This window comes from Aulonocara sp. 'chitande type north' Nkhata Bay, linkage group LG7 (genome assembly GCF_057382095.1).
Source record: "Aulonocara sp. 'chitande type north' Nkhata Bay isolate Kocher_YH1m ecotype deep benthic linkage group LG7, A_spYH_male_GT1.1, whole genome shotgun sequence".
Taxonomy (NCBI): domain Eukaryota; kingdom Metazoa; phylum Chordata; class Actinopteri; order Cichliformes; family Cichlidae; genus Aulonocara; species Aulonocara sp. 'chitande type north' Nkhata Bay.
The window spans coordinates 43,144,048-43,170,437 of NC_141350.1; the positions used below are offsets into that span (position 1 = coordinate 43,144,048).

The 26,390-nt window shown below is 40.8% G+C and overlaps 1 protein-coding gene across 2 annotated transcripts; it reads right to left on the reverse strand.

The window, feature by feature from the left end:
• Positions 1 to 239: 239 nt before the first annotated feature.
• Positions 240 to 26,383, reverse strand: mrrf (mitochondrial ribosome recycling factor). 2 transcript variants are annotated; one of them, XM_086300538.1, is made up of 8 exons: positions 26,176 to 26,383; positions 21,559 to 21,735; positions 21,271 to 21,423; positions 19,426 to 19,452; positions 12,800 to 12,918; positions 3,155 to 3,246; positions 1,692 to 1,851; positions 240 to 901 (listed from the first exon to the last, which is right to left on the reverse strand). In XM_086300538.1, exons 2-8 carry the CDS (start codon positions 21,731 to 21,733, stop codon positions 824 to 826), a joined length of 804 nt encoding a protein of 267 aa, XP_086156664.1. In that variant the 5' UTR covers positions 21,734 to 21,735; positions 26,176 to 26,383; the 3' UTR covers positions 240 to 823. The 2 variants fall into 2 exon arrangements, with proteins under 2 accessions (XP_086156664.1, XP_086156665.1); XM_086300539.1 differs by lacking the exon at positions 19,426 to 19,452 and having other exon boundaries at positions 26,176 to 26,378.
• Positions 26,384 to 26,390: the final 7 nt, after the last annotated feature.

Sequence of the window (26,390 nt, forward strand, 5' to 3'; positions counted from 1 at the left end):
CTAGGGGTCTGTGCGCAGGAAAAGTCCATTATCACTCCAACTAATGGAGGAGGGAGCGACTTCAAACATAAAGTGGAGAAAATGAAAAGAAAACAAGAGAGAACAAGATGACGCACATGGTACAAAGCAGCGTTTCTTTAATGGACTCCATCAATAACGTTACGTTCCCAACTTTATTGTGTTTAAAAAAGAGAGTAGCCATATTATCAATCCTCAACATGGACAGAAATTAAAGCCCCCTTTTTCCCCCCCTCAAGTGCATTTTTAACAGACTTGGAATCAATGTGAAACAAATGTTTGGCAGCATCTTAATGGCATCTGTTCGGTCGACTCCTACGTCTCTGGAACAAACTCGCTCTCGCTCTTGCCACCAAGACAAACCCGCAGCCAGTTTACATTGAGACGGGTGCGCTTGCTTTTATATAAACAGACAGGCCCTGTGGCAAAGGGTTTGATTAGGAGGAGGCCCACAAATCCCATTAAAAGTCCATTCGTTGCTTTCTCGCTGTTTGTTTGAAGACAGGAAGAGTAACAAGGGAGGAGGGAGGTGACGGGTAGTCTGTTGTCGTTTTTGTACCAGTTTTTGTTTATGCAGATATCACGACGCAGCCAAAAGAAAAAAAGAAAAAAAGAAAAAGAAGAAGGTGGTCTTACCCAGTGATGTGGGCAGGAACAAGAGCCCAAGATGTGGTTTGAACAAAAACTACCTCCCCAACATGATCCAGTCACTGTCTATTAACAAGATGAAAAAAAAAAGGAGGATATGTTGCTGCTTTTCAGTGTGTCTTCTGTTTCACAGTGACATAAATAACAAGTTCCACAGTCAGCCTAACAGCTCCTTGGTCTTGGCTGCAAGCTGCTTGTCGATGTCTGCTGCAATGTTGTCTGCCATCTGCTGAATCTGTGTAGGCAGAGAGAGGGGAGGAAAAAAACAAAAGTAATGAAAGTTAACGCTTCAGAGAGCAGAGGTCTAATAAGAGGTGGCGTGAAACAGCTCCAGAAAAGGATGAGGGTGAGCGGAGGTGAGCTCCATTCGGGTGGAGGCTAGTTTCTCATTTTGAATGTAGTTTTCAAATAAAGAAAATATGATCAATAGTTAACTTATCAGTGAAGTGGACTCACTACACTTTTCCTTATTTTCTGTAATATGTGCTCTTATGACAGTGCATGCTGATCAAACTCAAAGAGAGCTGACATCCTATGGTCGTCTCACCAGCTCCTGCTGGTCAAACCTGTTTGCAAGGGGCAGCCAATCAGGCAAATGTTTCTTAAAGTGGGAGGAGCTAAAACTGCTTGAATTGGATAGAAGATGAACTGAGAGGCTTCACCATGTCCCCGTATAAAATAAAACTTTTTGTAACTTTGCGATGATAAAGTTATCATTTGTCATCAGCTGTATCCTTTCAGTGTTCATGTTTTGATTGCAACAGCTGGTAAACTCTAACTAGGCACTTCAGTTTGGTGGTGGGGGGGGGGTTTGGAGGGAAAACCTCGGAGCAACACATTTCTGATGAGTTTTTCAAATATATTTTCTTAGAGTTTTGTGCAGCACAACAAAAGTGACTTCTGGTCGTGCTGCATTCAGGGAAACATATCTGACAGAGGAAAAACTATTTGATCTTTTCCTCACCTCAAGCTATACTTTTTTTTTTTTTTTTTTTTTAAATCTCAGGGAATCCCTCGTCTCCTACCTGTTTTTCTACGAGTCGTATTGTGTCTTCTGAGTGTGCTTCCTTTGCTTTTTTGACCTGTGTGACAGCATTAGAGCGCACTCTCCTCAGTGAGTCTTTAGCCTTGTTGCCGAGCTGTTTGGCTACCTTGGCCAGGTTCTCCCTGTGCTCCCGAGTCACTCTGCAGGGAAACGGGAAAAATGTCAGAAATGAGAGGCAAAACAAAAAAACGAGAGTACAAAAAAATATAGAATTCAAAGTTACAGGGAAAAAAAAGGGAGATGGTCTAAATACTGAAATGAGACTTCTTGCTGCATGCCAGCAGCTTTGACATCACTTTTGGCGTATGCTGCCATCTGCAAGCACAAACCGCCTGTTATGCATCTGTATTTACCATGTTTATTTAAGACGAGATGAAGTCTAATACCAGCTCGGTTTGACCGCATTTAAGCACGAGCTAGGAAGTAATTACTGTGTTTTGTAGAGTACGGTAAGAAGGTTTTATTAAAAATATCCTGGAAACGACAACATTTCAGTAAGAGACACTAACAAGCAGTCACAACTTTGTGTGGCACGAGCAAATACACTCTGAAAAACAAAATAATGAAAACTAAGGTCCTCACTTGTGCAGATGGGGACGCTAAGTGCTTATAAGCATGACGTCTGATCCTCTTAGCTCTGACTTGCAGCAACCACCAAACAATCTTCCTCAGACCTTAGAGCAGAGCCGAAACATCCGTCATCCTAACAACTTTGCATTCGCTCTGCATTTGTTAATCACTTAGAAAGTCCTACTTCCCATTTCACTCTCCCTCTTTGTCCTTAATTGGCTTTTTTTCCCCTTGTTTTTTGCCTCAGGGACTATTTGCAAACAATCCAAGTGCGCCGTCTATTTACTGCAAACAATACGGCCTAATTACCGATTCCAGGGCCAATCAAGAAGCGCCTTCTCTTTGGAAATGCAAATGTAGGCTTGGAGCGTGCCGAGACTGATTGCAGGGGGAAAAGCAGTCTGACTCTCGTGTCCCTCCTCTGCCAGAATAACACCTGCTGCTCCATGCGCACACACACACTCATGATAATGCATGCACATAACCACAAGACAGCATTCATGCACTGAGACGCACGTGCACGTGTGTATATGTAAAAAAACATACTTTATATACACAGGCAGAGCGGTTTAGTGAGTGAGTGACTGATTGTTTTGTGTCGGGTTGTTTGATTTGGCCGGGGGAAAGAGAAAGAGACTGGCCCAACCCTCACGTCGTCACACCGGGGGTCTCTATACATGTACAGGCAAAAGTCAATAAACCTGTCAGTTTAGAGCACGGAGACGAGTGGAGGAGGAAAATAGAGGAATACCAAAAGAAAAATAAAGGTGAATGAGAAAAAAAAGAAGTGAAAGACAGAAAGTGCTAAAGGGAGCAAAAATGTTTTCTGGCCTCCGGCGTGTTTGTCTGCGAGTGCGTCAAAGAGAGACTCACTTGGGAACGGGCACCTTGATGATCGTCCCGTCCACCTCTGGGTTTAAGTTCATGCTGCTCTCTCTGAGGGCACGGGTGGCCGCTGCTGTAGCCTGGGGGCACATGCACACAGACACACACACACTGGAGTGAATAAAAAGCAAATCTACAAGTGCAGGTAGTGGCTTAGCTCCAGCTGGCAATCATTAAGGTGTTGTGTGTGGTGTGTATATGGTGTGTGTGTGTGTGTGTCAGGGAAATCCCATGTAGTGTGGAATTGCCTCGGGCCACTGTCAACACTCGGCCCCGTGGGACAGGACTGAGAGGTTGCAGGGCAGGGTGGTGACTCCTGGTGACCCCACAGGAGAGTCTGCTTGTGGATGATAGATCAACACACACAAACTTTGTGAGTTTGTGCTCAGTTGTACTTGAAGGTTTTCTGGTAGAATCATTACCACATTATTGTTATTATTATTATTATTATTATTAATAAAAGTTATTTATACTTTGTTCGCCTGTGTATATGGGGGGTGTATTTATGCATTGTTTTATTACAATGACAAACATGTATATATTTATTCACCTTAATAAACAGTAAATGCAAACATGTTTTACATATGTACATGACACAGACAGGAGCTATAAGATTATGAGTTACAGATGTGAAAGACTCATGAAGCATGAACTACACAAGTTATATTGAAGTATATGTAGAATGATTACTGTGTATAATTTCCCCCCCCCCGCTTCGGATACACAAAACAAACACTCCTCCCTTAACACTTGTTATCCTGTTGCCCTTTACGAGTCCTTACCAAGACAATAGGAAGTGCTCAACTCTGCTCAGATCAGCAGGATGCTGTGTTTGTTGCAGGGCGCCCTCTGGTGGACAAACTATGCAACATGAACACTCACAGCATGGTTGAAGGGTGTTTCTCTCATTTTTACTTTTATGAATGCAGATACTGATATCAGCCTGCAGCTATATCAGTCACAGTCTAGAAGTAAGACCCCACCAATGGATCATTTTTTTTTTTATAATAATACAACATCCAACTACTGTTAGCTGCATCTCTATGGTAACCGTTGAATCCTTAAACAACAGCTTGGGATCTGTCTTGAATTGATCAAGATTTATTAATTTCCCCCCAGACTGGAGCTGTCATCATTATAATGAATTAAGATTGGGGGAGATTAAAAGGAGAGCGCTGTGTGGACACTGGTTGAAGAGGCAGCAGTGCTGCATAGAGATAGAACAACAGGATCAGAGAAACTACTGGACCACAAACACACAACAACAACAGTTACGTGAGAAGCTGGATTTTGGTCTTTTTCCCAGAACTAAGAAATACACTTAAAACTCAAAATGACATATTAAGACATGTTTACATGTGTAAAACTGAGACATTATCTACCAAGTGAAGCTTAAGTTAAGCAATGACTGCATAGGACCATAAAGCTACAGTTAAAAGAGTGCATAGACACAATGGAGAGGAACAAAGCCACACTCCTCAAGCTAGCGCAACAGCCTCATAACTCAGTTTGCAAAGCGAGCAAATGTGCAATGCATGTGGAGAAAAGAAAAAGAAAAAAGATTTCCTCCTCTTACTTCAACCGTCACTAACCCATCCTGCTTTCTCAACAGCTCCTTCTGGCCTCATCCACTGGGGGAAAGAAATGGCAGCAACATTAAAGGAATTTATTTGTGTGCATTAAATTAATTCAAGGGGTTTCTTTTCTTTTGTTAAAGTCATTCGGGAAACAGGCCTGCAGTTGCACTCTTTGAGCGAGGGGTGATAGATTCATCCCATACCTATGTTTGATTGTTCTCAGCATCAAATTCATCACCATTTCCCCTCTCTGACGACCACTCCGGTGGTTACTAAAACCCGAGTGGAATTTCTCTGTGAAGGCTGGGCAGGTTCTGGTTAATATGTTGGAAAGGAAGAGAAATTACACTGAAGTTTCACATCAAACGCTCACGACTTGGTTCAAAGCAAATAGGCGAAGGGAGAGGAATGTGTGTGTGTGTCTAAAAAAAAATTTAATGCTTAAACATGGACACACACACACACACACCAAATTGCCTCCGGATCCGAGCGTAGTGGTTAGATGTTGTTCTCTGTATCGTCCCAGCCTGCTCTTAATGAATGAATGGAAAACAATGGCAGGGCCTCTGTAGTTCCTGGTAATGGATAGGCATCATTATAAGCCTGTTAGCTCTGAGTACTGACGACTCACCTCTGTGTGGTACATGGGTAACACGGGACATGACAGGGTAGCGTGCGTGTGGATGAGTGTGTCCGTCAGTGTGTGTGTGGTCTGTGGTTTCTAGGGTTTCTGGGAAGGAAAAAAAAGAGACTCCGGATTCAGGTGGAAAACTGACTTCACAGATTTGAGGTGTTGATAAATACTTGGATTTGCATGTTGTTTGTATGCTGTGGTTTCACCTGGAGAACAAATGAGGGAAACCACAGCCCTCAGGTGACTGGCTGTGGAAATAGAAGGTGCAGGAAGATATTTAAAAACAGGTTTTTGTTTGGCAAGTTGTACTGGAAAAAAAAGAAAAGGAAAAGAAAAGCTCTTGGATGTCGTGTGCAAAGACGCTTCTTTTAACTTTTTTTACTGAGACAGATTTTTATCGTTTGCCTTCACTGCCTCTTCTACCCATTTTATATATAGAAGAAAAGATGCAGGCTGTATCTGCTGTCATCATAGCCAGTGTACAGTCACTTTACTTAGGACCTGCTAATGCCCCCAATTAAGGAATCTCTGTTTTACAGAGATGAGAGCAATGAATTATTCTGCCACAGTCACATTAACCTCCTAGGACCTGGCGTCCACATATGTGGACTAGAGATGGCACGATACCACTTTTTTATGTCCGATACCGATACCGATATCATAAATTTGGATATCTGCCGATAGCGATATGAATCCGATATAGTGTTTTTTAATCAACAAAACTGTTTTTTAAATATCTTGCTGCATTTTGTATAAGTTCATACTCAAGTTTAAAACAACAACTACACTAAAGCTATTCTGTTATACCTGTATCCAAAAAAAATATTTCATAGTTCAGCAATACTGATCAATCTAATAAACTTAAACCTACACCATCCTCCCTATTCTGGTATTTTAAAGAGTACTTAGTGTAAATATTAAGCAATCTAACTAATAGGGTTCCAACTCCCAGCAACAACAAAAATAAATAAATAAAAAATAGGGAACCACCCCTCACGCTCCACCTCATGATGCTTAATCGACGTAATCAACCTTAATTTGATGCAGTGTGAAAAAAAATGCACAGAAATCAATTATTTTTCAAGAAATATTAAATAGATTCAACATCTTTCTTCAACAAAATTGCAGACTGTACAGATGGTACCTTCACAAAGGAAAAAGTACTATAACTTACTAGGGTATATATATATATATATATATATATATATATATATATATATATATATATATATATATATATATATATATATATATATATATATTAGACTTAATAGTCACTATATACAGTAATGGACTTCTATTCATTTTGCATCAAATTAAAACTTTGGGTGTCAGATAATTATTTATTAAAAGCTAGACATTTTAAATGAGAATAAGAAAGAAAAGTATGTCTTTGTGCCCCTTTTCCCTGTTAATGCCCTATCGGCCCCCCTGGCTAAACTTTGCTAGATCCGCCCCTGCACAGTTACCAGCCGTCAGCTACGTAGAAAAAGATCCTCGAGTAGAAAGTAATATTAAATAAATTCTAACAACAGCTTATCAAGCTTAAACGTGCTGCTGTTGTTCAGCCGCTGGTTTCCTCTTTCTGGTGCAAAGTGGGCCAAAAGCAAACAAGAGAGACTACTCCCGACAGAAAAGCCGATCAGCTGATCGTTAAGCAGTTTCATGATTGAAGTAGCAGCAAGAAGAGGCAGTCCTTTGTTAAGCTTAACGCAGGAATGCTTTACAAACATTCAGAGATGGACTTACACACTTGCTTTACTTCTCTCGGGGATAACTTTGTCGGAGATGAAATGCCGGGTTGCTAGCGAAGCTCCACATGCTATCCAGACCACCGACAGGTCCTGCATGCCACAGCCGCTCTATCACGTGATGCATACTGCTCCGACGTGCTAACGTTCTGAGGTGAGTTACGGCGTGTTGCAAGTTTTGTGAGGTGCTTTCGTGATATTTAATGGATCGGATTACATTTTTTATTTTTCTCCGATATCCGATCCAGTAATTTAGGTCAGTATCGGACCGATACCGATACGTAATATCGGATCAGTCCATCTCTAATGTGGACATCACATTTTGGGTTATTTAGACCAAAATCCTCAATTTTGCTCTACAAGGGCCTGATATCCACTTACGAGGACATTAAATTGCCACTGTTCTATTGAAATTTTAAACGAATATCCTCATGTGTGGCTCTTATTTTTCTTAGAAACAATAATTAGGTTAAAAAAACCCTGGTAATTCTTTGTTTTTACATTCATCAGGTCCCAATCAGCCCAAATATCAAAGAGAAATTACAAATGCATGCCATTGAAGAGTTCGGATCTTAGGAGGTTAATGTTCAGGAACATTTCTGTAGCCAACATAGCACAACAGCAAGCTGTGCAGTTTGTCCACACACTGCATAACCAGACACTTTTAACGACAGACTGCATATAAAATATTTTTGGTGTTTTTGGGGCCGCAAGTGACTATATTTGAAAAGGTAGAGTGCTAATTTATAAGCTAATTATTATTAAAGCCTGATTATTACCCATTGTGGTTCAATCACACTTATTTACAGAGTAAAAATAGTATGGCGGCCTCTTCCAAACCTCCTAGGAAAAGAATTAATGGTTGCCCGGTGATTGCAATGAGGTTTTTGCTGCTGCTGGAGACTGACTCCTAGTAGTTGGGGTGACCAACTGGTTACCCATGTTTTGAGGGTGTTGCTCATCCACCTGAGCAAGGACTGAGAGATTTATTAAGGTTTGCAAATAACTGCAGACTGATCTGAGTCAGTCTGCAGCGGTGAGTGCAACTTGTCTGCCACAGGAAACTCGACTCAATATATTCTGGTTATATTCCTACATAGAAGCAAGGTTGCTGAGTGTCTTGTTGCAGTTAAATTGCTGTTCTAAAGCAAACGTGGCACGATCTGTGGAGGGATTTCTGAATGAGTATTATTCTGATGAGGTTGAATCTGAATGTAAATGCTAATATGAATTTCTATGTATACAGACAGCAACAAAATCTTCTACAAACAACAACAGATTTGTGATTTTCACTGATTGATCCCAATCCCTGTGTTATCAAACACAGATTACACATGATTGTCGACTGGCCCTGTTCAATCGGAGACTGACAGCAGACTGACTCCATCACTTGACTGTCCTCCGCTTTGAAGACAACTTACTGCGAGTCGTCGGAGGCCTGGTCCCCGTCTTCACAGGAAACATGACTGTGAGTTCGTTGCTGTGACAGCGTACTACGGCTTCCCCCTTCGTGTGACTGTAGCATGAAAAAGCTGTGTAAAGTTGAGTGACTCACACTCTACTCGTCATCATTCAGCCCTGTTTTAATGAACACTCCGTCTGAGAATCTTCGGATTAGTCACACCTGTGTTTACTACTACTAATCTGTGTCAACATGGCTTCTGTGAAACACTGACAAGGACCGTTTTACGGCATTATAAGTGCTTTTACGTTTCATTCATAATGTCATTTAAGTATTTTTTTGCCAATATAGTTGCATAACTGTGTTGTTGGCACATTTTTTGCATTAATTGTGGCTAAACGATAAAAGTTTAACCATTCTTAACTTATCCTCCACGGTCATTTCTCAGCTTAAAGTACACTTTCTATTATAAGCAGCATCCATTAGTTCTGTCTCAACTGCCCTCGACCACAAAAAGTACAAAACACGGAGGTAGGCTGCGTACAAACTCAAGTTATGTCACAGCGACGCAACGAAGGCAGTCCAAACATGCAATTGGAAGAATGCGTCAGGTGGATCCTTCGCAGTCCACCCAGATTCACTGCACATTGGTTAATGTAGAGTATTTTTGGAGAAAAGAAAATGACGGTGCAAGTGAACAGTACAGGAATATAGTTTTAAAAGTATGTGCTGGGTTTTATCTCAGTCAAACATCCAACAGTTCAAAACGTTAAAATAACAAAGAATGTTAAAATGTTCAATTCTGACAACGTTTCAGCCAACTTATGTGACATGCAGCTCAGGTCCTGCATGCTTTTAAAGCCTTTACATTAAAACCAAAGAAGTATGTAGCTTCTGTGTGATGCTTGTGGTCACAGACAGACACCCGGTCCTAAAGAAGTCTATGGGAAAATGACCTTTAACCCTGACCTCTATAAACACTTTCCTGCTGAGATTATTCACTCAAGCACCCATTTCAGGTGATATTTTAGTCATTCTAAGTAAGAAGGATTACCCAGGATATGCTCATTTACTAACCTCTGATTGACAAGTCATTAGCGATGAGCACTAGACCTGCGAGTCTTAACACCAATACTTGTGTCCTTCACACAAACAAAGTCAAGGAAAATTCCTAACAACAAAACAAATACAGTCTATTACAGATAACTGTAAAACTAGAAAACCAGCAGCACCATGACAGGATGTTAACACTTTTGGAGGGAGAAAAAAAAAACAACCACCTGAAAGATGAAGATTGTTTAGAGGGGTCTTGTTTAGAGACACGGTGGAAGGGAAATGCTTGAGGGAGCAGCTCAGGAATACTGGAGCTCAACGAGTAGAAGGAGTCTCTCTGGGAGGCTCAATGTAAACCTTAAAAAGAGAAAAAAAAAGGAGACTTGGATGCCAAACTGTAGCACTCTGGAGAGTCTGACAAAGGAGATGGCAGAGAGAGAGAAAAACTGGAGAAGGAGATGAAGGCTGTGGAGGAACAAAATAAACTGTAGGAAGAAAGAAAGTGCTGGATGAGGAAAAGGAAGAAGTTAAGGTGGCAATCAAAAAACTGAAAGAGGAGGGAAAAAAACAACTGAAGAAGGTAAAGAAAGACGTGACAGAAGCAAATAGGAAATATGACAAGAGAGAGAGAAAGATGAAAAGACCGAAGCTGAAAGGGGCCAAGAAAAGACTTAATGAAAAGCACAGGCAACCGTGGGAAGACAAGAAAGAATTGGAGGAAGTGCAAAAGGCAGTGCAAGAGTGGCTGAGAGAAGCAGAAAAAGAAAAATAAACTTGGTGAGGAAAAACAAGTTGTGGAGGACACAAAACAAGTATTAAAAGGAAGTGCAGAAGGAAACCGAGGGCAAAAAAGTGAACTGGATACAGTCAAACAAGAAATGGAAGATACAAGAAAAAAAGGATAGGCAGTGATGGAAAGAAAGTGGAGGAGGTGAGGAAGAACCTGAAGGAGACCAATATGGAGACTGAAAATTGGACCAGATGTGAGGAAAGACAGAAAAGGATGAGAGGAAGCAGCTGAAACACAAAAAATGCAGATAGGACGGTGGAGTAAACTCCTCTTCCTTGCCACTTTCTCTTTATTGGCTCCAAGCTCCCTCCGTCTCCTTCATCCTCATCGTCTCCCTCCATCAGCCTTCTACTTTACTGCCTCTTCCTCTCAGGTATGCACAGCGGTCCAGTGACTAACATTATGTTACATGTAGTTTTCCAGGTAAACTCCATCCCAGTAGAAAACAGTAGAATTGTAAACCAGTATAAATAATAATTTTTTTAAAAATGAATCAAAAGAAAATAAATGCATTTTTATTAAAAATCATTGAAAGTTCATGCGTGTGTCGGTGTCTCTTAATAAACAGAATACAGTAATTAGACCTCAGCATGGCTGCTGGTTGCTGGGAAAACACTGGTGGTTATGATTCAAGAAGGACTAAAGCGGATTGTTTGTACGAGTTTCTGTTGTTCCCAACCTTCCACTATGAAAAACACCAACTTATGATATTGTCTGATGATGTCACTGTGATGACTTAACTGAAAAAAAATAGACTGTCGGGAAGTTTAGTTTTACTTTATTTTTACGATCTTAGACATAACTCCTGAGAATTGAGTCATTCTTTTTTCATAAGTGCCCGAATTTCAGAGCGGTGTTTTCCGCAGGTTGATAATATGGTGGCTGTGGGTGGCGTGGGCAGAGTTTCTCTAAACACCTCATAGGCATTCAGAGTGACTGAAATGGGCCTTTAGAACAAACTATTACCAGAATCAGCCCATCCTTACTTTTCACTCCACCTCTCTCAGGTCTGTTTGAGAGTTCAGACCTGGTATAAGGGCTTAAACTCAGACTAAGAGTTTAAATTTAGTTTAAGAATCACCCTCAAATAAAGCAAACTGTTTAAAGAAGTGAAATTATTTATTTCCTGTTGTGTGCTTCCAGATTATACCAACACCGCTGGGCTTGGTTTTTTTAGTTTTTCCTCCACATAAATGACATTTTGGCATCCATCCAAAGGGGTTTAAACCAGAGCCAAATGGAAAACAAATACATGTTAATTTGGGTTTATTTACACAGGCAAAATAGTCAATTTTATTAATGAAATAGTCCTAAACAGTAAGAAATTGCACACATTTCTGTGTCTCTGTAGTGAAACCGGTGACCGTGCTTTATTGCTGTGCACAGCCAATCCCCCAAAGGCCCATAATGAGCCAGGAAAACCCTGGTTATGCATATTTCCGTATTGTATCCTGTCTGAAGCACTTTTCCTCATTCATACATATGTGGAGATATTTTCATTGCAACATTTTCAGATCATTTTTTTCTTGTTTGTCATTTCAAATCAAATCAAATCAAATCACTTTTTATTGTCACATCACATGTGCAGGCACACTGGCACAGCACATGCGAGTGAAATTCTTGTGTGCGAGCCCCACAAGCAACAGAGATGTGCAAACACAACAACACAAACGAGCAAAATACAAGAGAATAATACAAGAAGAAAAATTTGCAAGAATAAAGGACTGTGCACATATTTCCGTTCAATATTTAATGAGATCAAAGAAAATGTAGCAGACAGCAGAAAAAGTTGAGCATATCGGTCATTAGCGTCTCTGGATATATGACTGTATAGTGACACATGCAAGCACATTCAGCTTTTCCAGACCACCAGAAAGTCTGGCCACCAAAAAACGTGAAAATCTACAAAGCAAAGGAGGCAGCGAAAAGAAGCAAAAAAAGAAAAATAATCCATTCCTTCCTAACCTGGGGGTAAAATGAGGTCATTTCCTATTCTGTGACAACTCACACTAAGACATATCCGCGCTGCAGTACACACATACAGACTTTTGTTGCTATCTTTCACCCCAGAACAAAGGGCTCCCCGAGTGATCAATCAATTAGCATCTGAGACACAGCATAGTGAGAGAGAGGTAGGTCAGGTTTCATTTACAGAGTGATGTGAGATTCGAGTTCTGGTCTGGCTTACTTTTCCTTCTGTGAGGAGGACCATCTATCTGTCTGTGCGTCTGATTATTTTTACAAAGCTTAGTTACTGCGCGCTTGTCCATATGAGACAAACTGATACCGGTAGGAAGAAATCATAGCTGTGTGTGCTCTGTTTGACTGTGTGTGTGTGTGTGTGTGTGTGTGTGTGTGTGTGTGTGTGTGTGTGTGTGTGTGTGTGTGTGTGTGTGTGTGTGTGTGTGAGAGAGAGATCGTCTTACTTCAGGGAAGCTGCTCATGTTGACCATAATGAGCTGAGGTGACTTCATGGAGATCTGGCCCAGCTGCTTGAGAGGGAACTTCCCATCTTGAGTCGTCACCACAATGTGATCCAGAGCTCCTAAACAAATACAGGTCAATGGTCAATGCCAGTGTTTACTTTCTTCATTTATTTACCTTCATGGACAGTTTAGGCATCATTGTTCTCACTGTGTGCACTGTAGCATCCCGATTTTTCCTTTGTATTCGTATCACAGGATTAACCGTTCTACTGTAAGGCAGATTTAACTTATACATTTAATGTACTTTAATTCTTTTTCTCTTACTGTTGTTTTTAATTATGAAATCCATCTTTCAGAAAGATATGATATGCATTGACCCCAGAATTATAATTATAGATTCATTCTCATTTTCTTTACATTTTTCTTTGAAGGAACCAGACTTTTTTTTTTTTTTAAGTAGTATTAAGTAGTAGTTCTCCAGGCACTCTGAAGGTCTTTCAGAGTGTCTCTTTGGACATTGGCTGTTTTTTCCATTTTTGAAGACCATAGAATCAATTTTAAAATGTATTTTAAGGCATTTTGTTACTAGCAGAAACACATAATTTGTATAGTTGGGGGGAAAAAAAAAAGCCAAATGTAACATAGTTTGATGGGAATGAAATAATAGTTTAGCACCAACAAGGTAATTCCCAAAGAGCTCTTTGCGAAAAACTTGGCAAATCATGGTTAGGAGAGAGGTACAACAGTCAGCATCCACAGCCATCTTTAAAACACGGCGGAGGCTCGGTCACAGTCTGGGGACGCATTTAAGTGAGTTGTGTTGGCAGAATCGTCTCAAAATTGCTCCAGCAGCACCTGGAAAGTATCCGATTGGCAGTTATTCATTTATCAGCAATGCCAATGATCCCAAACACGCTGTTAATGCAGTAAAAGCATACCTGGATAGAAAAATATACAATTGAATATTGGTCGTGGACTGGCCTCCCCAATGCCTGGGCCTCAACAGTGTGGGATCATTTTGATACAGAACAAAAGGCAGCCAACATTCAAAGATGAGCTTTGAATTAAACTCAAATGAAATGTCTTAAATGTTGTATTTCCATGTATATTTCAACATGTTTGAGTGAATAACTGCACCCGTTTCCCCATTTTTATAGTAAAATATAAAGAAACGGAGGCTGGCTCAAGACTTTTGCACAGCACTGTAGCTGGACATGTTTTAATAACTCATTTCTACGCACACATGCATTCATATTCACATGCATGCTTATGGCTGTCCTCTTTTCAAAACAGTAACCTAATTATCGCCTCTCTGTGACGCATTTAGAGGAAAGCTGTAAATTGTAGCTTTAAAATCAGGTGAAAGCAAATCAAAAAAAAAAAAAAAAAAAAAGCAGCAGTTACCACCACGAAACAGCAGTAACTGTATTTCTGGTTAAAGCCAGGTTAATCATTCATTCTTGCTTCACAGATGGAGGGAAATCTATCTTTAATCACTCCATAAATCAGAAAATACTTTCAAGAGCCATAAAAAAAAAATCAAGTCTTTTACAAACAAAGTAAAATTTGTCTCTTAAAGATATATTATCAAATGGTTTCTGTAAAAGCCTTCAAAATATAAACAGAGAGGAAAATAAGAGTTTGTTAGCACTCCTAAATTGGAAGATTTCAAGCTATGAGTATGAAAAAATATCTCTTTTTGATCGGGTCTTCTAAAATCCTGTACTGTAACATTCGATTTGTCAATTTTAAACCAGCATTTGTATTGCAGTGATTTGCACATTTGCTTAACAAGTGAATGATTCCCAGTCTGATCCATGGAGGAGGCAAACAACGCCTTTGGGCTTGTCTCAGGAGATAAAAGAAAATCTACCAAATCAAACATGCGGAGCGATGCTACGGCGACTACTTACGAGTAACAAAGCAGCTGCAAGTAGCTTTATATCACTTTAAAAATCAATCAGAGGCTTTTTTTCATTACAACCTTTCTGAAAATATATGTATGATAATACAGATGGAGTATTTTATCATTAGATATTAACTACTCTGGAAGAACGACCAAAAGACCAGTTTTGGTCCCAAATGTGTATTTTGGAGCTTAAGCTATGGAAGCAAAATAGCTCAAATTGAAAAATAAAAATGGTCTGACTATAGAGTTTCACCCTGTGTGTTAACACCAGCACTGGCACATAGTTAATAAGATGTTGCTATGGTGTAATGGAATAGATGTGGGGAAAAATCATTTAGTCCTTTGGACAGATTAACAGATAGACAGAGGAACGTGCAATAGCACAGTAAAAAAATATTCATTTTGAGACCACTGTCAGACTCTTAAAAGTTTCCATGATCTATTGTCTCCCCTCTTTGTCAACACTGAACGAAACTAATGCATGTTTGCCAACACAAGCTGACTTCTGTCCCTCCCTCCCTCTCTGCATCCACCCACTCCTCTCCATCCTCCATCTGGCTAACCTCAGACGCGCTTGTTTCCTTCTTCTCCACCTCTGCCTTACATCACTCCCTCCCGGCTCACCCGGTGGGGGGCTGCGCTAGTGGTGTGTGATTGTGGAAATGTGAGGTGAACCGAAGGTGAGCCAGTGGTGTAGTTTTCTCTAAAAGATCAATTTATCATATGATTTCAAGGGTTAAAAGAGAGAGACATATCCAATCAAAAAGTAAGATACAGCTGCAAGGAATTAAAAATAAAAGGTTGGTATGATGTGATAACATGGATATCAGCTGACACGCTGCCTACTTTGCTGCCAATTATACAGTCTCCCTTTTTTACTTTGCTCATGCCCATATCTCTGCCTGTCTGACTTTGTTACCTGCACCTTCACAACGAGCACCAGCACATCTGCAAGTACTTTAAGCAGGCAGGCCGGCAGACAGTCGGTCATTGCTACAAAGATGGATGGTGAGAGGGGGTGGCAGCTGGTTGAGATATCGGATGAAATTTGGCTAAAATGCTCTTTATTTTTTAAACACGTTGAGTTTTTAACGATACCAAAAACAGATTTTAAGCTGTATGCTGCGTCTGGGTGTTGGTGTAATCAGGATACGTACCACATTAATTTGCACTTTTTCCCTCTGCGTCTTGTCATGTCAAATTCTCCTTTTAAAAAGGTGCTGTAAAAATTTATATCAGTTCCCATCTCCTTCGCCTATCTCAGCGAGTGTTTGTCTGAACCGTTGCAAACTTGCTGGCTGTAATGTCGTTCACCCGAGTAAGCCCAGTGCTCAGTTTGAGGTTGTTTGGATGAGCAGTTCTCGCCTTTTGGTAGTTCTCCCTTTCCTGGAGTGACTGCTGCCTGCTCCAGTCAGTTTTTTGAGGAAAGGGGTACTGTGCAAAAGTCTTGAGCCACCTCTCATGGCTTTATATTTTGCTTCCAAGAAGCCAGACTTTATTGTAATTCTTATAAAAGTGATCTTGATCAATAGTTCTCATTTTCTTTGAACAATGACTCATTTTCAGTCCAGTCTTTGCACCCCATTTTTTTGTAATTATTTAAGTCACTTAACACTGTCCTAAGAATCGTTCAAGGATGAACGCCCAACCTAACAAAACACCAATTTTAAATGCACTTTTTTGCTGAAATGAAATTTGCACCAATTTATATTTTTGCACCAACGAGGTGATTACCAAAGAGTTACTAACTGAAAACCTGTCATATATTGGCATGGAGCGCTGTGCAGTGTATGCCAAATTACAGTAGAACAGGAACGAATCCATTCTTAGCAACAGTTCTTAATGGGATGCAAATCCAAGTGGAAATTTTTCAAATTATCATCAGTATGTATGAAGGAGATCAAGACTAGGCTACAACAGTGAGTGTTTACAGGCATCTATAAAATACAGTGGAGTCTCTGTCATCTTCTGATTGACAGTGGTTCATTTTTCACCATAATGATGATTCCAAGCATGCTTTCACTGCAGTAAAAGCACATCTGCACAGAAAACACACTGGAACACTGAGTCATGGATTGCCTCCCCAGAGTTCAGACCTCAATATTACTGAAGCAGCTTGGGGTCGCATTGACAGAGAACATAATAAAAGGCAGCCAACAACCAAAGAAGAGCTCTGAATGTCCTACAAGTAGCCTGGAGAACTATTCCTGAGGACTACATAAAGACATTCTTAGAAAGTGTGACTCAGAGAGTTCAGGCTGTGTTGAAGAATAAAGATGATTACATCAAATACTGACTTTCAAACTTGTACAAACTGACTTTGGATTTGCAAGTCTCCAATTTTCCTAGCAAATTAACAAAACGAGGGGCGGCTTAAAACTTCTGAACAATAGTGTAAATGGTTTTTGTTTCACATAACAGCAAAGCTGTGGAGTAATAATACTGCATCTGTGTGTGCTGACCGGTGTTCTCGTTTACACGTGAAAAGCTTTACTTCTGCTCAGATTGTTGAGGACAAAATGTTGCACTGATTTGAATCCAATGAAAGGCAGCACTATGATTTTGTGTAAGTGCTCTGACCTGTGCCCGGTTGTGTCTGATTATAAGTGTCCTTGTTAGAAGAAATTTACAAATATAGGTGCTGTCGAGAAATGCCAACAGCACAAAAAGGGCGATTACCAACATAACCATTTTCTGACGCGCTACAAACACTAAATATGTTGGATTAGTGCTTCTTTTTTTTTTTTGCGCTGTCCTAAATCATACATCGGCTTCTTAGTCATGAAAACTTTGAGACCTCCAGTCCAAACCTAAACTAAACTAAACTCTGGGGTTTTCCTGCATATAAAATTCTGTTCTATTGGCCTTCTTCCAAAAGAAAATCACCAGGGCTGTGATAAATTAATACTTCAGACGTTTCTTTTTAAAGTGGTTTTATTTTATTTACTCCAGGATAAATATGCTTTTCTTTATCAAATGGCCAGGGGTAAAAGGAAAATGTATATAGCTCTGTTAAGTAAGACTCATTACCGTATGTGGACTGATGTGCTTTTGTGTGTAGTCTCAGCACAGAGCCGCGTTTTCAGCCAGGAAAAACTCGGTAAACCTAATTCTAAAGTTTCCCTAAAACCAAGTCTTCACCCTCAAACAGGCTTTTGAAGGAGTGTGAAAAAAAGGAGGCAGGCCAAAACACTCTTTTACAAAAACCTGTAAAAATTTCATAAATCTGACGTCCAAAACCAGTTCTCACAAAGACAGCTGGACATGTTTTTATTCAGTTTAATTTCTGCAGATCCACGCTCCGATCCAGCTCAATCACACACACACATGCATCTAATGAGTGCATCCTCATAGCCGTGCTCTTTCCAAAACGGTAATTTAATGATTTCCTACATGTGATGTGAGCAGCGGGTGTCCACATGCATTGCAGCTTGGGCGGATTACAATTACCGCAATGAGAGTATATGCTGATTAAAAGCTTAAGAAATGGCGATATCCATGTTTCAGCTTGTTGTTTTTACCCGTCTGCGAGAAACAAGAATGTGAAGTCTACTTTAAACAATGTTTTCTTGGACACAGCGCTAGTTTCCAAGTCACATTACCCATCTGCGATGACCATGAGATGGTGGGCGTAGCACTGATCTCCCTCTCTCTGCATTTATCTGTCTGACTTTCTGCTACGTGTTTGCTGCACACATAAGTACAGACTCATGGCAACAAACAGCAGTACATACAGTCATACACTCACTCTCATAAGTTTAATGAGAGCCAGATGAGAGGTTCATGAACAACACACACACATACGCTCGGACAGCTGACGTCATCCCATTCCACCATCTCATCTCTGCTGTCAACTCTAAGTCCTGCTGCCTCCCTGGATTACTGTCCAGCTGGACAGAGGAGAGGGGGATGAATGGACCAGAGGAAAGGAGCGAGGGATATATAGATTAGGGGGAGGGGACACAGGAAGGATGACAGAACAGAGGGATGGATGCAAAATAACGGTAGAAAGGACTGGAAAAAGAGGAAGCGATGAAGGGAACTTTTAACTGAAACGTGTTATAAAATTGTAAAAAGGTGGTTTAAAAATTTCTTATGTGGTCTTATCTAGTCAAAAGACAAAGTATGAAGCTGAGAAGCACTGGAAAATTATAAGACAAAAGTAATAGAGGCAGGGCTCCACACAGAAAATGACTCAGAGCAAAAATCAATTGAGTGATAACCGGATTAGAAAAAAAGAAAAGTTGGGAATGTGAAAAGCAAAGCTGGACACTGAAGGGTTCATGATATTGTATGTGTCTTCATTCTGTGTAAAAAAAAAGAAAAAAAGGAATATTACACTAAAAGCAAATCAGATACGTGTGCGGAAGAAAAGTGGAACAAATTCAAAGTAATTTCAGTTTGAAGTCCGATTCAGGCAGCTGCCTCGTCCCCGGGGAGCTTCCATTACACACCCCACCTCTGACTCCCCGAGCGCGCCCCCATTTATTAAAATGCAGAGAGGAAAAAAAAAAAGAAAAAGGCTGTGACCTGGATGTACTTGGGGAAACAGGGGCCAAGGCGGGGTCAAGGTAACATCAAATAGGGATCTCTTTATGCTAAGCCTTTTGGCGCCGTGTCCGAGAAAGACTTTGATTCCAAAAGTTTTAAAAACGTTAAGAAAAAGCCCCCCTGTTAACTACAGTGCACGCTGTGCACACTATATTTGGACAGTTACCCATTTTTTCCCTCCAGTATGTTAATTCTGAAACGAAATAATGGATACCACATTAAATGTCTTCCTCTGGCATTAATATAACCCCTAAAAACTCATCTGTCTTCATCATAAATACATATTTTCCTTTAAAGATGTGAACAAGAGCAAGTTTTCACATTTTAGGATGAAAATTAGCCCCAACCCCACCTCTCAAAAACATGCAGCTCACCTAAACACTCTAAGGTTTCAGCTGTAATTCGAGCAGGTTTGCAGAAATCTGAAAAGAACTAAGTGGGAGACGTAATTCTTTTAACAGCTTAGGAGCACAAAAGTAAATGGAAAGATGCCCGTGAAGGAAAACAATAATAATAAATGCTTAGAATCATTTACACCATTACCAGCATGATGTCTATCGACTTCTCCAAGGCTTTAACTGTTTATCGTCATCGTCTTTTAGATTCTCTCTTTCTCTCTCGTTCAATTTTAATGGATCGTTTACTACAAAGTTTGATCAGAATTGATTGAAGACCTTTCAAACTATCGGGTTTACAGACAGAATGTCAAAAACATAACCTCCCTGGTGGTGGTAAAGATGAGCAGAGGTTTCTCCAACATCATCTGCAGTACATAATATCATCAAAAGACTCTCTGTATGGTGACATCATCAAAAATTAATATTGGCAGCCTGTGATCTCCAAGCTCTCAGGCAATGTGGATTAAAGACTGATATGATTCTGTCTTTGAAATCACTGCATGGGCTCAGGAACATTTCAGAAACCACCGTGTGTGAACACTGTTCACCGTGATGGCCACAAATACAGGTTAAAGCTCTGTCAGACGAAGCCACACGTGAACGCGATCCAGGAATGCTGCCATCTTCTCTGTTCGGCAAAGTGGAAAACTGTTCTGTTGTCAGATGAATAAAAATGTGAAATTCTATTTGGAAAATATGGACACTGGACTACACAGGAGAGGGACCGTCCAGCTTATTATAAGTACTCAGTTTAAAAGCCAGCATCTCAGATGGTGCATTAAAGCCTACAGAACTGGCAGCGTGTACATCTGGAAAGGTACCATCAACGCTCAATGGTTTTAGAGCAACATGTGCTTCAATTCAGACATCATATCTCAACCAGTCAGTAGCACGGCTTTGTAGCAGAAGGGTGCGGTGCTGAACAGGCCTGCTGGCATTTCAGACCTTTGACCAGCTGAAAATGAAAAATATGACAAAAAAGACCTAGGACTGCTTAGCTAGAAACTCATAGCAGACACAAATGGGACAACATTCCTCTCCCAAAAGTCCAGCAGCTGGACTCCTCAGTCCCCAGATGCTTAGAGACTGTTGTTAAAAGAAGAGAGGATGCAATGCAGTTTAAAGCTTTTATGAGACTTGTTGCTGCAACCACATCTCAAATTCAAAATAAGACAATAATTTTCTTAAAATGTTAGATTTCCTCAGTTGAAATAGTTGATATTATCTATGTTCTATTTTAAAATGTTGTTTCTGCATTTTGCTTCCATTCACATTTCACACAGAATCCACAGGCCTTTGTGGAAGATTCCTCTTTGTGATATCCTTGTTATGTGAGGCACTGGTGAGCTTTTCTGTGCATGAACAAAAGCTGGACGAGCACACAGGTAAAGTTTAGCTGCCACGTGTTTAACTGTCTTAATGTTTTCAGTCTGAACTGTACGTACATGAAGTGATGTCTGAACGTTTCTTTTAACTTTAGAGGTAATGCTTTCATGCTTCATCTGCCTTGTTGGTAACCCTTTGTTCTCTGCTTTGAACTTTGTACTAAAACAAGAGGAATGAAAAGGCACAGTCCAAAAAAGAAAGAAAGAAAAGTACGATAAGCTCACTACCTGGCGAGGTTCGGATGCTGAGGTTTCGTGTGAAGTCATCTTTGAGCGAATCGAGAACAGTGGTCATGTCCTCCTTCACTTCATCCAGACTGATGATGTCTTCCACCAGAGATGAATTAATGTTCACCTTCCCTGACTGGCCCTTTGCCTTGGCTTTGAAGATTAAACGAGAGAAAGAAGGAAAAAACCGAGGGAAGAGTGGAGACTTATCTAGATAAATAACATCACATTTGTGCCAGCAGAGTCATGGAAGTTGTACAAGTTAACTTCAGAAATCTCCTCACTGACCTTTGGCCTTTTTGGTGGCGTAGAGCCTGATGCATACAGCAGGAGCAGGGTGGTGGAAAGCGTCAGGAGCCAGAAGAGGCCTAAGGCTGACTCTGGATGTGAGCGGAGACCTGACATGTCGCAGCAGGGGCTGACACAGGAGAGGCCGCAGCAAGCTCAGATGATTCAAAGCCATAACTGTTGACACCGGAAAGGGGGGGGGGGGAGAGTTTAAATTAACAAAACATTTTAAAGTAGATAAATGCCATACAGCTGAGTTTGGAAGGGCAACATGTGATTACATTCGACAGAGCTACAATTCAATCAGAAAAGCAGTTGAAAGCACAGCTGGTAATATTAATCAAAATGAGGTAATAGCTCATATCAGCCAGCAGGAGGTAGGCCTTCATCTTCTTCTAACAGTACGGCACCCTAGTCTGTGTGCACCTCAGTAAATGCATGATAATTTCTGACAGAAGTGCAACTAAATCAAAATGAATGCAACCTACTAATCTGTCATCTGCTACATTTGCTTTGTAGCATTTCTGTTACGGTCTCCATAAATTATTAAAGCATTCAAATCAAATAAAAGGGATTGACTTGCAGATGAATGATCAATATTTGCTCTTTTGTAAGTAAATGAAACCTGTTATTAAGTGAGAGCACATAATGACATCATAAACTGTTTGCTTGATAAACAGCTGATCTGATCTAATTTTTTTCCAAAGTTCTGTAACTAATTTTTTTCCCTGTGAGGTTTATAAGTGATCTTTTACTCTGTTTCTGACTGTGAACATGCTGTTATGTTACACTATCTTCAGTCCCTTTGCCACGGTTGTGTAAATTCAAGTACCTAGCCGTGCAGATTGTCTTTACAAATGTTCACTCTAAAGAGCTCGAGCGTGGTGCTGTAAAAGGGTGCCGCTGTTTCAAAAAGTCACTTTGTGAAAGTTCTTCCCTTGTAGATATTCCACAATCAGCCCTGAGTGGACTGATATTATTGCAAAATAGAAGCTTTTAAATACCACAGCAACACAGCCAAGGAAGCACGGTGCTGTCGCCTCACAGCAAGAAGATCCTGGGTTTGAATCCAGCTGGGGCCTTTGTTGCATGTTCTTCCTGTGTCTGCACACAGTCCAAAGATGCGCATGGGGTTAGGTTGCTAGGTGATTCTAAACTGGTCGCAGGTGCGAAGGTGAATGGTCTTGATAACTGTTCATACCTCCTCTGGTATTAACATCAGCACAAAAACTGTGTGCTTAAAGTGTCATGGAGTGGGTTTGTGTAGGTGGCCAACTACGTTTACCTTTATAGTGTAACTAAGTCTTTCTTTTTCCCCACTCTGTGCAAACGTTGTAAACCTGCCAGGGACTGCAGATGAAAATCAGCCAGTGTAACTAAAGCACATTTACACGAGTCTCGGTGTGCATGTTAATGTGCACGATCCCCTTAGAACATAATAAAAAAAAGAAATAAACTCTTTTCATGAATAATCATGTGCGTGTTTGGGTTGTGAAACAGAGATAAAAGCCTATGAATAAGAAATTCTTGAGAGCAGCTCAAAAATTACTCATCAACTGATCTAAATAAATAAAAGTTTATTATTTTTCTGGTATTCCAAAAAAAATGAATCCTTTCCACCTGAATTACAGCCCATGCATTTGACCAGAGTTTCTCTCGAAGTAGAACACAGACGGTTGGTTCTTATAAATCCATCCACACGTCACTGTTTTTGTGAAGCTTTCAACAGTCAGCTCTACCACCTACATTACATTCAGTTACACTCATACACTTAAAAACATGCCATTTCTCATAAATCTGTGGGATAAAGCTAACCATTATCTCAGCCCACGCGCACTCGTCTGGGCATTCCTGAGGGAGGAACCTCCTATTCAAAAAACCCCCCAAAAAACAACAATATGACAGCAGGCCCTGCCTTTCAATGGACGAATCACACCCCACCTCACAAATAGGCTCTTGACTGTGAACTGTGTCACTGACCCACGGTGTGCACACACAAGTGCAGAAAAACACGGAGATATTTAAGCCCCCCAGACACAAACAAGACTCTAAAGCCTGTCTTTCACAGTCAGTGGTTGTGAACAGCGTGCGGTGCACTGCTGCCCGCCTGACATCTTCTATTGTGCCTCGTGTATTTATAACTGCGACCTGTGAGGGGAAACACACCGTCTGAACAGTCTTAATACCCGAATTGAACATTTTAAGTCAAAGGCTGTGTCACAGTGAGCTTTAAACAAGCCACTGGGTGTGGTTTGTCTCCAACCAGACATGACACTGACCTCACTGTTCGCCATTATACCTCCAGCTACCACTAATCCCCCGGAGTCAATCCAACGCTCACTCCAGATATTAACCAACATCCAAACTCATTCCTTTGGCAATATTTAGGCTACACAGTACACCACCACCTCCAGTACAAGCCCAAAACAGGCATCCACGGCCGGCAGGTTTCCCAGCAAGTATGATGCGACACGCCACAATGTGGCAGAGACGATAGGCCGAGATGCGGGACGGTGACAGATCTCTTTAAGAAGCCAGCCGAGCAGAAAGAGTGAGGCACAGGTGTTCAGTGGGATACTGTAGCCTCACGTCCTGTAGATTTCACACACACGGCAGCAGCTGCAGACACACCCTGTGTCTTCCAGCAGCAGAAACCAGCTGGTGAACCCGCATGCTCTCTCTCCTTTCGCTCTGCAGCCTGAGCAGCGAACAACACAGCAGAGTATCTGATGATGTTCTGCGTGGCTCTGCCTCCTCAAACAAGATGTTCATGCTGGGAGCGAAACAAATTATTTTCTTCTCATTAAAAACCATTGAGCGCACCTGGTTTAGTGTGTAATGAATTCCTAAACTTTCCTCAAATGTTCTTTTTTGTCTAATACCAAAAATGCAAAAGATCCCCAAATTTTAGAAGCAGGCACCAGACAATACTTCACATTGTTACAGGCTTGAGGATGCCATCAATTCAAACGAATCATTTCATCACATAGTAGCACTGCAGTTCGACTGATATAACAATCAATCAGCATAATGTGTTGATGAATATGTTTTTACCACAGCATAATGTAGAAATGGAGACTCATTTCTTGTGACCAAGTCTTAGTACCCAGTGTTGAAAGGTGCAGCTGGAGTAGAGAAAAGGTTCTCTGGCAGAGCTTTACTCAACGAAGCAAAAGTGCTACTATTGCTAAAGTGGTTTTTTTTCTTGTTTTTTTTTAAACCATCATAGTACAAAAACAGGAGTGGCACACAGCTGTTTATTTTGGGTGATTGAATGCGTGACTAAACCTTCTTGTCTTTACACTCTGTGCGCGATTAAAATAAGGTTTGATATCTTGCCACACTGTCTCATGTTGTGAATTTAATATTGAAAAAAGTCCCAAATTTTGAAAAAAAAAGTCACGAAGAATGTTATATCTGTGATAATGAACACAATTTATACAGCAACAATTCATAATTCAGCTTTGTCACACATCATATTTAAATGACATGGCTTTACAATTAGACAAAGGCACGTGTCTCATCCCTGCTTCCCCCACACACTCTGTCTACAGAGAAAAAGAGTAAATATCCAGTCAGCAGAAGTTCTCTGGTTGAACTGTCTCTGGAGGCCAGAGAAAAATGGTCAGACTGCTTCAAGGTGACAGGAAGATAATAATAACTCTAATAGCTACTAGTTACGACCAAGGTATAGACAACAGCATCACTGAGTGCACAACGCGCCGAACACTGTGGGTTACAGGAGCAGAAGACCACACTGGGTGCCATTCCTGTCTGCTAAGAACAGGAGAGCGAGGCTATAATAAACGCGATCTCTCCAAAATTAGACAACAGAAGACTGGAAGATGAGTCTTGATTTCTGCTGCAACAAGCATCCATCCTGCCTCAAATCAGCAATGATGATGCAACCCATGGCACAGTTTCAAATAGCTCAAATAACACCAGAAAGCACTGGTTTCTTGAAAATGACAGTGGGTTTACTGGACTCAAATGGCCCCCAATCCAATACAGGTAAGATGAACCTAATATCCAGTGAGTCTAAATATGTAAAAACAGGAACTATTGCTTATGTACGTGTTTTAATGGACCTTTTCACAGACTTCCTGTTACCCAGCTGGGTATGAAAGTGATAATTTTGTAGTTTTTCCGACTATAAGAGGACAAACTAGAGCAACATGACACAGCATCACCTAGTTTTACTGACACCAACAGTAAATTCACAATTAATCAAATCAAACACACAAATCAATAAGAAACGTGCGCCCCAGCCATCTATGGGGCACATCACATGCGCAACTTAACATGACGTTAAAAATTCACATGTTTTTATATTACTGTGGACTCGCTCCTGCATACAGCACCAGAACGATTCGGTGCAAATTTCACAGCAGTTACAGCAGTTGGGAGCTATCATACAAGCCCATGCACATTTAGGTTAACCAACTGTACGACTCTATAGCTGAGGGGTTGAGAAGGTCAGTAAGACTTCTCTCCATTCTTACAGGGGGCAAACTGAACCAAAGTGAACTGTGTTCAGCACAGTGCTACCCTTAATTTCAACAACAACCCAGCAAAATAAAAGCCTCAACTGTAAAGTGCACCAGAACACACACTTACTTCAAAAAGTCTTCACAGAAGCGTGTCAGCCTGGGCAACAACCATCGGGGAAAACGCGTTTGACATCTATTTCGTCATCACCACGAGACTGTATGTTATGGCCACCTGGTAGATGTTCGATATCCGTACAGGTTACACTGACTGGGCGGGGTTACCGACTAAGAGGACACTGGAAGCGTTGTAGGAGAATGATATAGGCGATACCAAACAGTAAC